Source organism: Salmo salar, chromosome 02, assembly GCF_965601325.2.
Source record: "Salmo salar chromosome 02, fSalSal1, whole genome shotgun sequence".
Classification (NCBI taxonomy): domain Eukaryota; kingdom Metazoa; phylum Chordata; class Actinopteri; order Salmoniformes; family Salmonidae; genus Salmo; species Salmo salar.
In genome coordinates this window covers 84,876,472-84,891,309 of record NC_138292.1, presented here as the reverse complement: position 1 = coordinate 84,891,309, position 14,838 = coordinate 84,876,472, and the positions used below count along the sequence as shown (strand labels likewise).

The 14,838-nt window shown below is 46.2% G+C and overlaps 1 protein-coding gene and 1 non-coding gene across 2 annotated transcripts; one reads left to right on the top strand and one right to left on the bottom strand.

Annotated features, from left to right (window-relative positions):
* Positions 1-4,411: 4,411 nt before the first annotated feature.
* LOC106564491 (uncharacterized) lies at positions 4,412-10,932 on the bottom strand. Its single transcript, XM_045711071.2, has 4 exons — positions 10,168-10,932; positions 9,021-9,118; positions 8,702-8,885; positions 4,412-6,462 (listed from the first exon to the last, which is right to left on the bottom strand). The coding sequence occupies exons 1-4, from the start codon at positions 10,658-10,660 to the stop codon at positions 5,852-5,854; spliced, it is 1,386 nt and encodes a 461-aa protein (XP_045567027.2). The 5' UTR covers positions 10,661-10,932; the 3' UTR covers positions 4,412-5,851.
* A 235-nt stretch (positions 10,933-11,167) lies between these two features.
* On the top strand, positions 11,168-11,249 carry trnal-aag (transfer RNA leucine (anticodon AAG)). Its single transcript has one exon. It is a non-coding gene; the product is annotated as a tRNA-Leu (tRNA).
* Positions 11,250-14,838: the final 3,589 nt, after the last annotated feature.

Sequence of the window (14,838 nt, the reverse complement as noted above, 5' to 3'; positions counted from 1 at the left end):
GACACCTCTTCCTCTTACTGGCCACCAGCGGGGCGGCGGCCGGGCCAGCGGCGTCCGGGCCGGCGGCGCGCTCCCGGGCCGGCGGAGGAGCGGCGTCGCGGTCGGCACTCTGCAGGACTTTGACGAGCGCGGACGCGGCTTCGGTGCGGGGGAGACGCTGCCTTCTTTGTATCAAGGGCTTGACAAGCGCCTTTCCCAGCTGCTCCAGGAACACCCTCCTCTTGTTCCGCTTCCGAGGCATCCAGTCGGGCTTGATCTCTCGCCATATGACAAAGGCGTTGTAGGAGGACACGTCGAGGATGTTGTGGAAGATGACCAGGGGCCAGCGGGCGGTCATCCGTCTGCAGCTGTAGGTGCCGACCACCTTGTCTAGGTTGTCCACGCCGCCCTTGTTGCGGTTGTAGTCTAGGATGAGGGCCGGCTTCCGGTCGCGGCGATCGCTGACGTCGGCCTCCGCGTGCAGCGTGCTCAGGAGCAGCACGTTCTTATTTCTCTTTGCCAGGTAGGACACCAGAGTGGCGGTGGGCGTGAAGGCGAACCTGGAGGACGAGACCTGTCTGCCCTTTGACTGGAGCAGCGCGGGAGGGAGCTCGGGCTTGTTCTTTCGCACCGTGCCGACCATGGTGAGGTTCCTCTCGAGGAGCCGCTGGCCGAGTTCGTAGGAGGTGAAGAAATTGTCGCAGGTGACGTTGTGACCGGCGGGCAGCCCCTGCGTGAGATCGAGGACGACGCGGGCGCCCTGGTTCTTCTCGGGGGCTCCGCCGGCCGCCTTACCGGTGTAGACTTGCATCTTCCAAGCGTAGCTGGACTTGGCGTCGCAGGCCACCCACGACTTGATTCCGTATTTGGCCGGCTTGCTGGGGATGTACTGTCGGAAAGGACAGCGCCCTTTCGGGAGAGGGAGAGGAAGGAGATTAGAGGAGGCGGCGGCGGCGGCGGCGGCGGAGTCACTGATGCTGACGCTAACTCTCTATACTACCGCTGGCTCATCAAGCAGAGTCATGCTGACGCTGATGCTGCTGCTGCTGATGATGATGATGATGATGATGATGATGATGATGTTGATGATGATGATGATGCCGCTACCCCTCTATACTACCGCTGGCTCATCATTGGGGGGGTCGAACGGCGTTTATGTTACACGCCGCCGATGCTACCGCTGACGCTACCTCTCTATACTACACAGATACACAGATACACAGATACACAGATACACAGATACACAGACGGTACCTCTGAACGGGACCAGTTGTTGGTCCACCGTCAAGTCAGACCCCGGGTTGAGAGGAAGGAGATTAGCAGCGTCGTGCTGCTGATGCTACTGCTGCTGATGCTACTGCTGCTGTTGCTGACGACGCCGCTGTTGCTGACGATGATGATGCTGTTGCTGACGATGATGCCGCTACCCCTCTATACTACCGCTGGCTCATCATCGGGGGCGCACGCACGGCGTTTATGTTACACGCCGACGCTGCCGATACCGCTGTTGCCGACGATGATGCCGATGCCGCTGCCCCTCTATACTACCGCTGGCTCATCATCGGGGGCGCACGCACGGCGTTTATGTTACACGCCGACGCTACCTCTCTATAGTACACGCACAGATACGCACAGACACTCACAGCAGATACGCACAGACACTCACAGCAGACGCACACACACACACACACGCACACACACACACACACACACACGCAGACGGTACCTCTGATCGGGACCAGTTGTTCGTCCACCGTCAAGTCGGGCCCCGGGTTGTAGAGGGCCGGCAGCCGCTCCTCCCACAGGTCCCAGACCTCTCTTATGGCCGCCAGTCTGTCGGCGGCGAGTCTCGCGGGTCTCGACCGGCGGTCGTCGAATCGCAGCAGCCTCGAGTACTTGTGAAAGACCTTGAGCGGCATGGTGTCTCGGAACACGGTCCTGCCGCTCTCCGCGTCCCACAGGCTGGCCGCGGCCTCGCCCCGGGACCTGTAGACGCCCGCTAGGATCAGCAGCCCTAGGTAGGCGCGCAGGTCGACCGAGTCCATGGGTCGCCAGCCGTCGCCGTATTTTCTCACCCCCTGCAGATTGGTCATGTCCACCACGATCCTTTCTATCGCCGGCGTGACAAACAGCCGGAAGGTGGACTCGATGTCGAGCGCGCGCGACGCCGCGTAGGCCGTAGGGCCGGGCGTCACCGCGGGGCCGGGGTGGCGGACGGCGCGGGGCGGGTCCGGGCCGCGATAGGCCTCGGAGGACCATTTGATTTTGCCGTTTTTTGACAGCAACGTCTCCCTTCGGGCCCTTTGGGCAGAGGCCGCCGCCGCCGCCGCCGTGTCCTCTGGCTCTGGCTCTCTGTCTCGCTCTCGGGCGGCGGCCGTGTCTCCCTCTCGCTCTCCCTCTCGCTCTTCCTCCTCCGAAGAACAAGAAGAAGAACAAGAAGAAGAGGAGCGCGACCGCAAGGCCGAGTCGTCCGCGTCACGTTCGGGGTCGTATTCCTCGCCGTCTTCGTCTTCCGAAACGTCCTCCTCTTCGGAATCGCAAAAGTCTTCTTCGTCTTCTCGGTCGACGCTGGAGGCTATCTGTTCCAGGACCTGAGCCGCGCTGAAATCGGGATCGCGGCGAGGCGCCGGCTGCTGCCTTGCGCTCGGCGGGGCCGTACACCTCGCCATCGTCCTCATCGTCGTCCTCGTCGTGTTCGTCGTGTTTGTCTTTTTCTTCTTCTTCTTCTTCTTCTTCTTCTTCTTCTTCTTCTTCTTCCTGACAATATTAGTAGCCTCTCTACGGCCGGCCGACTGCACGCTGACGCGCCGCGCCCGGCCCGGGGGGGTCTCTCTGACCCGGGCCTGGACAACTGCAGAGGGGTGATTACGACGTACGCGCTGCTGACGCTTCCCCCCGGGTCTCTCCGACCCGGCCTGGACTCGGGGTGGAACGGCTCCTAACGCGCCGCCGACGCGTTGCTGACGCGCGCCCGGCCCCGGGGGGTCTCTCTGACCCGGGCCTGGACAACTGCAGAGGGGTGATTACGACGTACGCGTTGCTGACGCGCGCCCGGCCCCGGGGGGGTCTCTCTGACCCGGGCCTGGACAACTGCAGAGGGGTGATTACGATGTACGCGTTGCTGATGCGCGCCCGGCCCCGGGGGGTCTCTCTGACCCGGGCCTGGACAACTGCAGAGGGTGATTACGACGTACGCGTTGCTGATGCGCGCCCGGCCCCGGGGGGGTCTCTCTGACCCGGGCCTGGACAACTGCAGAGGGGTGATTACGACGTACGCGTTGCTGATGCGCGCCCGGCCCCGGGGGGTCTCTCTGACCCGGGCCTGGACAACTGCAGAGGGTGATTACGACGTACGCGTTGCTGATGCGCGCCCGGCCCCAGGGGGGTCTCTCTGACCCGGGCCTGGACAACTGCAGAGGGGGGTTACGACGTACGCGTTGCTGACGCTTCCCCCGGGGTCTCTCTGACCCGGCCTGGACTCGGGGTGGAACGGCTCCTAACGCGTGGCCGAGCCAGGGGGGGTCTCTCTGACCCGGCCTGGACGCGGGGGAACGGCTCCTAACGCGCGGCCGAGCCGGCGGGTCGCTCTGACCCGGCCTGGACAACGGGAGGGTTAACCGACTTGCCTAGTTAAATAAAAAAACAAATCTAACATGTTTATGTTCCATGCTCCATCAGTGATATCTAACATGCTTGTATTCCTAGCTCCAACAGTGATATCTAACATGTTTGTGCTCCTAGCTCCAACAGTGATATCTAACATGCTTTGTGTTCCTAGCTCCATCAGTGATATCTAACATGCTTGTATTCCTAGCTCCAACAGTGATATCTAACATGCTTTGTGTTCCTAGCTCCAACAGTGATATCTAACATGCTTTGTGTTCCTAGCTCCAACAGTGATATCTAACATGTTTGTGTTCCTAGCTCCAACAGTGATATCTAACATGTTTATGTTCCTAGCTCCAACAGTGATATCTAACATGTTTGTGCTCCTAGCTCCAACAGTGATATCTAACATGCTTGTGTTCCTAGCTCCATCAGTGATATCTAACATGCTTGTGTTCCTAGCTCCAACAGTGATATCTAACATGTTTATGTTCCTAGCTCCAACAGTGATATCTAACATGCTTGTGTTCCTAGCTCCATCTGTGATATCTAACATGTTTATGTTCCTAGCTCCAACAGTGATATCGAACATGTTTGTGCTCCTAGCTCCAACAGTGATATCTAACATGCTTGTGTTCCTAGCTCCAACATTGATATCTAACATGTTTGTGTTCCTAGCTCCAACAGTGATATCTAACTTGTGCTGGTGTTCCTAAAAAGTCAGATCCACTGCATATATTATTAGGACCTGGCCTGGAGCAGCCAGGTTGATGTCATGACCAGGGCCCCTGTAACCAAAGCAGACCAACTGGGCATCTACATCGGCTACGTATCAAATCAAATCACATTTTATTGGTCCATACACATATTAAGCAGATGTTATTGGTCACATACACATTTTGTAGCAGATGTTATTGGTCACATACACATTTAGCAGATGTTACTGTGGGTGTAGCGAAATGCTTGTGTTCCTAGCTCCAAACAGTAGTATCTAACAATTCACAAAAATATACACAAATCTAAAAGTAAAAAAAATTGAATTAAGAAATATATAAATATTAGGACGAGTAATGTCGGAGTGGCATTGTCTAAAATACAGTAGAATAAAATACAGAATATATACATATGAGATGAGTAAAGCAGTATGTAAACATTATTCAAGAGACCAGTGTAAGACCAGTTCTGAAGTATGCTGTCACTGTCTGTCACCCTAGCATACCATGGTCACATCCTGACCTCACTCAAACCCTGATCGTTCAAGCTGGAGAGTGTCCAGAAGAGAGCCCTGCAGCAGAATAATTCTAGGCCGGTCGTAACTGTACACCAGCTACCAGGAAGCCTTCATGTCAGAACATGAGCTGATCTGCCTGACATTTGTTAAATCCCTGAAGAACTCCTAGTTTACAGACTGGCTCCCTCCAACCAGAGAACAAACTGAACACTCTCTCCGTGACACCAAACAGGCCGATATTAGACTCTCCTGTTCCCTACTTCACTAAAAACCGTATTGATTAAAATGGCACACACCACATAGCTACTACTACAGCTACTGCTACTACAGCTACTGCTACTACTACTACAGCTGCTACTACTAGAGACAGACATGATTAACAGACTACTACTACTACGGAACATAAGTGGTTGTATCCACATTTCATGCCCCATGGCGTCAATTAATCAATATTCAGACTATAGGCCTATAAAACAAAGTCTGTAATAGTCATAAAAAAAAACGGCACTTTGTCATATATTACCGTAAAATGTAGTCTGAAGATGGGGGAAATGTGGTGGAAGAACCTAGACCATTTGAAATTCAAGAAAGCCATTTTGTGTGACTACTACTGTATACACCACCTGGAAAAACACATACATTTCAAATGTAACTGAATATTACCATACGTTGTTCCACGTTTGAGATCAGTCCTCATTTAACAATGCTTAACTATGTATAAAAGCCATTGAAGCATACCTAAAGTAATGTATATGATATTATCTAGATCAGTAAAAATACTATGCAAAATGTCATTCTAAATGTGACATTGTAGGTATGAGCCTCTTGACTTCTCAACCGCCTGGTAGAGCTCTGTAACTTGATTGGAAAAATATTATTGGGAGTTCTTATTTGACTTGGTAGTAATAGGAATTTAAGGTTAAATAATTGTTTTAACATGTTTTTCAAGTAGAAACAGAGGGTAACATTTTTGTTGTTGATGTTGAGTATACTTTCTACAATTTGATTTAATGTGGCATAAACAAAAACACATTTTCAGTCAAAAATATGAGATAAGGGCGGGAGCACTGTGTGTGTTCTCTCATGAAGACTAAGTGCATGTGACGTGAAATATGCCTTTCCACACTGGGAGCAGTGGTAAGGCATCTTCCCTGTGTGTGTTACCTCATGGTCTGTCAGGTGCCGAAACTGGGTAAATATCATTCCACACTGGGAGCAGCGGAAAAGCTTCCCCCCTGTATGGCATTTCTCATGCACTTTCAGGTTCCCTAAATTCTTAAAAGTCTTTTCACAATGAGAACAGTGGAAAAGCCTCTTTACTTCTGTGTGAGTTCTCTCATGTGATTCCAGGTTCCCTAACTGGATAAATCTCTTTCCGCACTGAGAGCAGTGATAAGGCTTCTCCCCTGTGTGTATTTTCGTATGTGCTTTCAGGCTCCCTGAATGGGTGAATCGCTTTCCACACAGGGAGCAGTGGTATGGCTTCTCTCCTGTATGTGTCCTCCCGTGCGTTTTCAGGTTCCCTAAATGGTTAAAACTCTTTCCACACTGGGAGCAGTGGTGTCGTCCTGCTGGTTTGGACGTCGCTGGGTCTGGATCCCCTGAAGGACTCTTACCACTGTCAGCGTGAGAGTCTGATCTCTCTCCTGTCAAATACAGTGTTTAGTTAGACAGACATGTATGAAGTCCACATGATGAAACTTCCTATTAAGTCTTTGTATGAGGTTTAATATAGATCCCTCAGAGCAGAGTGGCTGTAGAGTACTGTAGGCTAATAAAAATCCTATTGAACTTTACATGTTGTTGTGCTGTTATTTGACATCCTAATCTGATCTAGATTTATGATATCCTTATTTCATCTAGACATCCTTATTGAACAAAATGACATCCGAATCCAATCCGATCTACTTCTTAGGGGTTGTAAGGGAATTTATCCAAATCTGATCTAGATTTTTGACATCCTTATTTCATCTAGACATCCTTATTGAACAAAATGACATCCGAATCCAATCCAAATCTGATCTACTTCTTAGGGGTTGTAAGGGAATTTATCAAATCTGATCTAGCTCTATTAACATCCTTATTGATCTCCACATCCACATCTGATATGGGGTTAGCAGGGCATCAATGGAATGTGGATGTCATAGATTCAATTAGGTTGGTTTCAATTATTGACTTTGGAAGTAAATCCAAATTCAATATATGACATCAAAATTGGTAAATAAACAGACACAGAAAGTTTAAATAGAATATTGAGTTATTATTTTTTATATTATTTTGCTTTTAACTCAGCTAGGTGAACCGGACAAGTGTGCTCGCACATGCCGTTAGGGATAGGCCCCCTTTTTTCTCCACTCCCTGCCTGAATGACGTGCCCAAAGTAAACTGCCAGTAGCTCAGGCCCTGAAGCCAGGATATGCATATAATTGGTACCATTGGAAAGAAAGCACTTTGAAGTTTGTAGAAATGTTAAAATAATGTAGGAGAATATAACACAATAGATCTGGTAGGAGAAAATCCAAAGAAAAAAAACTGTATATTTTTTTTTTTTTTGGAAAGACCATCCTCTTAGAAATGCAAGAGAAAGGTTGTATTGTAAAATAGCTTCCTGATGCAATTCCTATGGATTCCACAGGGTGTCAACAGTACATCCTGTACAAAAACAAACTCACTTCCTTGACAACAGCTCTGCACTGCTTCACAAAGCGCAAGAAGTATGAATGCCCTGACTTCTGAAGAGGCCGTATCAGCGTAAATGCTGTATGGTCAATGCAGACGTCAGATTAACCATGCAGCGCCCAGACGCACAATTCACCTCTCTCCCGCCAATTTGACAGAATTTATGATTGGCTTAACGCACCACCACTATTGACCTGTGGAGCTTCTCAACGTAATGTTTTCTTCACCTAAAACAGCAAGCAAACAAAGTCTGTTTTTACATCCATAGAGAATTACAATAGTTCCTCAATGTATATGAAAAATCTTTACAGCCCTCTCCCTTTTGATTAACCACTCAGCGTGAAAGGGAAACATGTAATGCTCTGATCCAGAGGAAACGTCATAAAATGGGCCTACCTACTTCTCATCAGTGCTTGACTTGGACTGAAATAGGTTCCGGTACTCCTTTTTGGTGCTGGTACTGTTTATATTTAGGTGCAGGAGCTCCACTATACTTCTGAGCTAATATTCTATTAGAGGAACATTTGAGGTGTCGCTACTCAGCTCCAGTGAGCTCCTGCCCAAGTCAAGCACTGCTTCTTATCCCTTGCGCAAATAGCCTACAGCTGTGTTTGTCTGTCCTGAGCTCACTGGTGAGGGGAAACTCTGAGGATCCAGAATATATTATGCAATGTTACAAGTTTGCTAGCACAAGCTTCGGGCCGGACCATGTTAATAGTTGATACAATGTTTCAAGTTGGTTGCAGACAGGCCATGCATAGTCAAATGTGATTTATAGGATATTTATTTTTATCAGGATATTTTCTACCTGCAGGCTGCAATGTTTTTATTTGTTGGCTTTATGTATGCTATTTTTACATAGTTGGAAACAGAAGATACTTTTTAGGTTTTTATCATTTTCATTTAGATAGAATTTTGATTAAACACATGACAATGATTTTGAGATATGAAGTCGTTATTATAAATGAAATTAAAATGTTCCACGAAAATGTGCATATGAAAACCATAACTGGCACGCAGATCAGTAGAAATTGTAAGATAAATTGGCATTCCACATAAGTAAGGCAGAATGGTGTATATATATGGAAAAATACACTTAAAAAAATTAATCGACCAAGATTTGTATTAGTCGGGGACAGCCCTACTGGGAACAGATACTAGTGGGCAGATCTATTTTATTTGTTCAAACTAAACTACAGCACTTACTTTGATGTGTCAAATCTGATCCTTTCTTCTCTTCTCCTCCTCTCACAGTTCCACTCAGCCCCGTTGTTTTCCTGCAGTCCACCAGCAGCACAGACAACCTCTTCATACCCAGCAGTAAGGCGCTACCGGGAGAGGCACGACACGGGGACTCTGGTAGGGTGGAAAGGGGCGGGCTAGCGTTGTCCTGGTGACCATGAAGAAGGGACACAGACACATATCATTATGGATGCTGATGTCACTGTTGTCATAAAGTGCTTTACAGAAACCCAGCCCAGACCCCGATTGAGCAAGCTGTATGCTAGACCAGACCAAGCTGTACCATCTGGTGTTTGGATCTGGACAGACTCTTCTCTGCCTCGTCAGCATCAGGATGTTGTTGAGGCTCCCCAGAGGATCCACAATAGTCATGTCTCTCTCCTGTGTTAAAGAGAACATCAAACAGATGGTAAACTTATTACTTTTTATTGCAATCATAGATGGTAGGGAATTCGATTTGATAGGTCCTCAACTCGCAGCTCAGACACAACACTTGAGTCAGGATAAAGTGGGGTAAGCCTGCACCCTGATTGGTCCTCAACTAGCCTGCCCCAGAGCAAGTTAGAGATGAAGGATTTCTTGCCATAGAAATGTACATGGCTAAGAGGTAAGAGACCTTCAACATTTATCCTGAGTTGAATTCAGTGAGTTGAATTCAGAATTGACCAAAGTCAGCTCCCTAACTCCTCTATCCCACTACATAGTATACCCCTCAGAGTTAAACAGGCTGTTGGGTTCTGATGGGAAATTAAAGTTGAGCAGGTGTTCATAATGTTTTGTACACTCAGTATATTTTGGGTTCGAGGGAGCCGTGAACGGTCGTTGGGCATTTAGGAGATATATTCTTCAAGAATCAATGGCTACAACTCTCTCTTATGTGTCATCAGTTTCTTGGACTTCTCCTCTGCTTTTAAACTGTGAGATGTGAAGTTGTGGACTGGTTGCGAGTGACATTTTGGGTGTACAAAGCGCTCAGTGAATTTCATAAGTTCCCGTACCTTATTATGGCAGAAAGCCCCATCTATCAGCTCTCTGTTTCCACTCTCTCAGTGGAGCTGACTTGAACTGGCAGGTTTCACACCCCACATTTACATAGGGAGTAACGTGTCACATTTTCTGGCCTATCCAGAAAAATGATAAATGTTCTCTTCCTCTGAGAGAGTGAGGCCAGCTTGGGAGACAGCTCCCAGTGTGGAAAGATGTTTACCCGCTGACTAAACTAAATTAATTGAATTTAGATGTAAATGAACAATAAAGTATCAATCATTTAAAAGTTATAAAAAAATATATACCAATCGCAGATTGCCCCTTTAACAATTCCTACAGTACTGAACAATATATCAGAGTGCAGAACTTCAGTAGAATGCCCCTTTAAAAGCACACATTAGCCTAGTTCAATAACTGCAGAGTTTTTTTTAGACAGTACTCACTGGTGTTAATCAGATCTTCTGTCTCCTCCTCTTTCACTCCCAGAACGTCTTCTACCTTCTCTTTTATTGAGATAGACTCCTCTTCCTCCCAAAAAGGTTCCTCTTTCACTCTAACAGCCGCCTCTTCCTCCTTTTTTATTCTGAAAGCTTCTACCTCCTCCTCTTCCACTGTGACAGCCTCTATCCCCTCTTCCACTCCTAAAGTTTCATTCTCTTCTTTCACTATAACAGCCTCCTCTTCCTCCTTTTTCATTCTGAAAGCTTCTACCTCTTTTTCCACTGTGACAGCCGTTACTCCCTCCACTCCAAAATGCTCCTCCTCTTCTTTCAATGTGATAGCCTCCCCTTCCTCCTTTTTAATTCTGAAAGCTTCTTCCTCTCCTTTCACTGTAATATCATCCTCTTTTACGACAATGTTCAGCCCCAGAGCATCTTTCTGTTTCCAGCAGACCTCCTCTTCTTTAGCTGGGGAGAAGAAGCTGAGTGAGCTCATGGTCGGGGATATTAGTTAGCTAGCTAGCTAGCATTAGCTGGTTATCATTAGCGACTAGCCTAGAGCCGGGCTCAGTATCAATCTTAACAGGGTTAACACATTTAACATGCAAATGATGTTAAAATTAAGCAGTTGATACGTTAACATCATTGTGTTTAAAACACCGAGACAAATATACACAAGAATGGTCTAAAGAGCTTCAAAATGTCGGTTTCATGCCTAGCAAGCTATCGAGGTGGATGAATAAGCAGCCGTGTTGCCCTTCTTAGCATCCCGTCCACTAGATTATACGTCACGTAAGAATTGCTCACTTCGCCATCTGCTGTCTGAATTGGGTGACGCAAAGAGGATTCTGTCAGTCATAACAAATCATTTCAATGTAAGGTTTTTCCACACTTCTTATATATATACACACTATCACCCTCTGCGGAATTGATAAAAACCGGAAACATCCGATTTTGATGGATATCATTATCTTCAATCATATTTCAGCTATGTAAGTTCATCGGTAGCGTGGCCGAGCGGTCTAAGGCGCTGTATTAAGGCTCCAGTCTCTTCGGAGGCGCGGGTTCGAATCCCGCCGCTGCCAGTAATTTTGGCTCTTGCTGTATCACAAACGGCCGTGATCGGAAGTCTCATAGGGCGGCTCACAATTGGCCCATGTTTGCGGCCATTGTAAATACGAATTGTTCTTAACTGACTTGCCTAGTTAAATACGGGGCTAATATATATATCATCAGAACCGACACCCATATTGTCCTCATTCTATCACAGCTGTTGATTCTCCAACCCTTTCTCCATCAGAACTGTTCTATCACAGCTGTTGATTCTCCAACCCTTTCTCCATCAGAACTGTTCTATCACAGCTGTTGATTCTCCAACCCTTTCTCCATCAGAACTGTTCTATCACAGCTGTTGATTCTCCAACCCTTTCTCCATCAGAACTGTTCCATCACAGCTGTTGATTCTCCAACCCTTTCTCCATCAGAACTGTTCTATCACAGCTGTTGATTCTCCAACCCTTTCTCCATCAGAACTGTTCCATCACAGCTGTTGATTCTCCAACCCTTTCTCCATCAGAACTGTTCTATCACAGCTGTTGATTCTCCAACCCTTTCTCCATCAGAACTGTTCCATCACAGCTGTTGATTCTCCAACCCTTTCTCCATCAGAACTGTTCTATCACAGCTGTTGATTCTCCAACCCTTTCTCCATCAGAACTGTTCTATCACAGCTGTTGATTCTCCAACCCTTTCTCCATCAGAACTGTTCCATCACAGCTGTTGATTCTCCAACCCTTTCTCCATCAGAACTGTTCTATCACAGCTGTTGATTCTCCAACCCTTTCTCCATCAGAACTGTTCCATCACAGCTGTTGATTCTCCAACCCTTTCTCCATCAGAACTGTTCTATCACAGCTGTTGATTCTCCAACCCTTTCTCCATCAGAGCTGTTCCATCACAGCTGTTGATTCTCCAACCCTTTCTCCATCAGAGCTGTTGCTTCACCAACCCTTTTCTCCATATCGTCGGCACTACTCGCCTCCATTTCCTAAACTATGGATCCTCGTCATAGATTTATGTCTCGAAGGTGAATGTTGATCCAACACCTGCAGCTAATTCAAACCAGCTCACTGGGTACAGACGTCATTTCAACGTCGAGTTTTGATTTACATTTGGTTAAATTGTCAACTAAAGTGAAATCAACATGAAATCAAGAAAACATTTCACCGTGTAATTGGATTTAAGTTGGGTGAAAATGCCTTATGTTAATGGTTTTTGCAAATACAATCAGTTTTCCACGTTGATCTAACGTCTTCACATTTATTTGTATTCAAGTTTTTGTTGTTGAAATGACAAGAACCCATTTTTCAGCTGTGGAAGGCTTAAATACGCGTGACTGTTGCAAATGGACATCCTCGGAAAGTCGAATCCAAAGTCTTCAGCAATGCGTGGGCGAGTCAGTGCCACATTTTCATTTTTGCCGATATCAAGAAGTTATCCTGAAAAATCTAGGCTATGCGGCAAATAACGTAAAAAATGTCGTCTTCCCTGACAAAAAAAGATTGCAGTTTTGAAAGTGCAGTAAAAGTGCAGTAACTGCAGTCGACTGTGGTATTTTGGACGCAGTAATTACAGAATAGCTGCAGTGTACTACAATATTTATTTGATTGTACTAAATAAATGCGTTCTGTGGTTTCCATGACAATTAACTGTTTTCCTTCACTCATATTGATAAAGACAATTGTATTAAAAGGCATCTGTGCTGCATGTGTGAAGTGGCATCCTGTCATTTGCCCACAACATGTTTAGTTTGTATTTGCAAAACAATGATTTGAATGTTAGTATTTTTTCAACAAAACATATCTGATAAATAAAAAAAATTTGTCTGTCATCTGCCTAGTCACTTTTACCCCTACCTACATGTACATATTACCTCTTCTACCTCGTACCCTTGCACATTGACTCGGTACGGGTACTTGTTGTATATAACCTCCTTATTGTTATTTTGTGTTACTATTTCCTTGTTTCTTTTTAACTCCTCATTGTTGGGAAAGGGCTCATAAGTAAGCATTTCAGGGTAAAGTCTACACCTGTTGCATTCACTGTATGTGCGAAATATAATTTGATTGGATTTAAAATACAGTGCACATGTGGAAAATATTAACGTGAGCCAGTTTGCCACAGCAGGAAAACAATCCTAAAACAAAAGGAAATGTGAATTATTATGCTGATTATAATTAATGACATTTTTTTGTAGGGATTGATGCATTTTACGTCAGGGCAAATTAAGTCTGAAATGTTTAAGTGGAAATTACAAACTTTGGAAGCCTTTTTAAACTGTGAATAAACTACAAGTTTGAATTTACTGCTGCACAGGAAGAGTGATAAAACTAAGATCTACGCAATCTTTGCTAGAGGAAAAACTTTTTACACACTGGGAGCATTGGAAAGATTTATCGCCTGTGTGTGTCCTCTCATGTCGTTTCAGGTCCCCTAACTGTTTAAAACCCTTTCCACAGTGGGAGCAGTTGTGTCGTCTTGCTGGTTTGGACGTCTTTGGTTCCTCTGAGTCTGGTCTTTCTCCTGCCAAAGACAGAGTGTTTATTTAAATAGAGACCTGAATGAAACCTCCACAACTCTGTTGCTAGGAGGTAGAATCTAAATCAGATCCCTCAACCTGAGGCCAGTTTACAAAAAAAATCTAATTAAAAAATAATCTTGGTGTAATTTAGAATCTTTAGAATCTTGCTCTCATGGAATGTCATGTTTACAGGCTGAGCAGAGCTCTATAATAATAGATAATGTCATGTTTATAGGCTGAGCAGAGCTCTATAATAATAGATAATGTCATGTTACAGGCTGAGCAGAGCTCTATAATAATAGATAATGTCATGTTACAGGCTGAGCAGAGCTCTATAATAATAGACCATGTCATGTTTATAGGCTGGCGGCTCGCAGCAGGGCTGCGGCTCATAATAATAGCATGACAGCTGGCGGCTCATGCCTGTCTGTTAGGCTGGCAGGCCAGAGCTGGGCTGAGCGGCTCAATAATATATATTGAGGACTGCAGTATTTCAATCAATGTCATAGGCTGCATTTGATCCATTGGTAATAATGTTTTGTTGGTGGCCCACTCTTTGATGGTAAACATCTTACACTGTGGCTTTAAAGGGATACTGCGGGATTCTGGTACCTCGTGTTAGCACATTGACTCACCTGTGTGGAAGCACCTGCTTTCAATATATACTGAACACAAATATAAACGCAACATGTAACAATTTCAAATATTTTACAGATTTACAGTTCATAGAAGGAAATCAGTCAATGTAAATAAATGTATTAGGCCCTAATCTATGGATTTCACATGACTGGTCAGGGGCGCAGCCATGGGTGGGCCTGGGAGGGCATAGGCCCACCCACTGGGGAGCCAGGCCCAGCCAATCAGAATGAGTTTTTCCCCACAAAAGGGCTTTCCTGCAGGAGTAGCCAGATGCGGAGGTCCTTCCTGGCCATAAGCAAACAAGAAAATGCTCATCCAGAAGCGGCGCTCCAAGTGGCCAGTGACTTTAATGCAGGCAAACTTAAATCTGTTTTACCTCATTTCTACCAGCATGTCACATGTGCAACCAGAGGAAAAATAACTCTGGACCACCTATACTCCACACACAGAGACGC

Excerpts from the sequence above, each read along its gene's own strand:
- LOC106564491 (XM_045711071.2), bottom strand. The coding sequence starts at position 10,660 with ATGAGCTCACTCAGCTTCTTCTCCCCAGCTAAAGAAGAGGAGGTCTGC. Across the intron at positions 9,119-10,167 it reads AGAAGATCTGATTAACACCA|GAGAGAGACATGACTATTGT; the intron begins GTGAGTACTGTC and ends TCTTTAACACAG. Across the intron at positions 8,886-9,020 it reads CCAGATCCAAACACCAGATG|GACAACGCTAGCCCGCCCCT; the intron begins GTACAGCTTGGT and ends CATGGTCACCAG.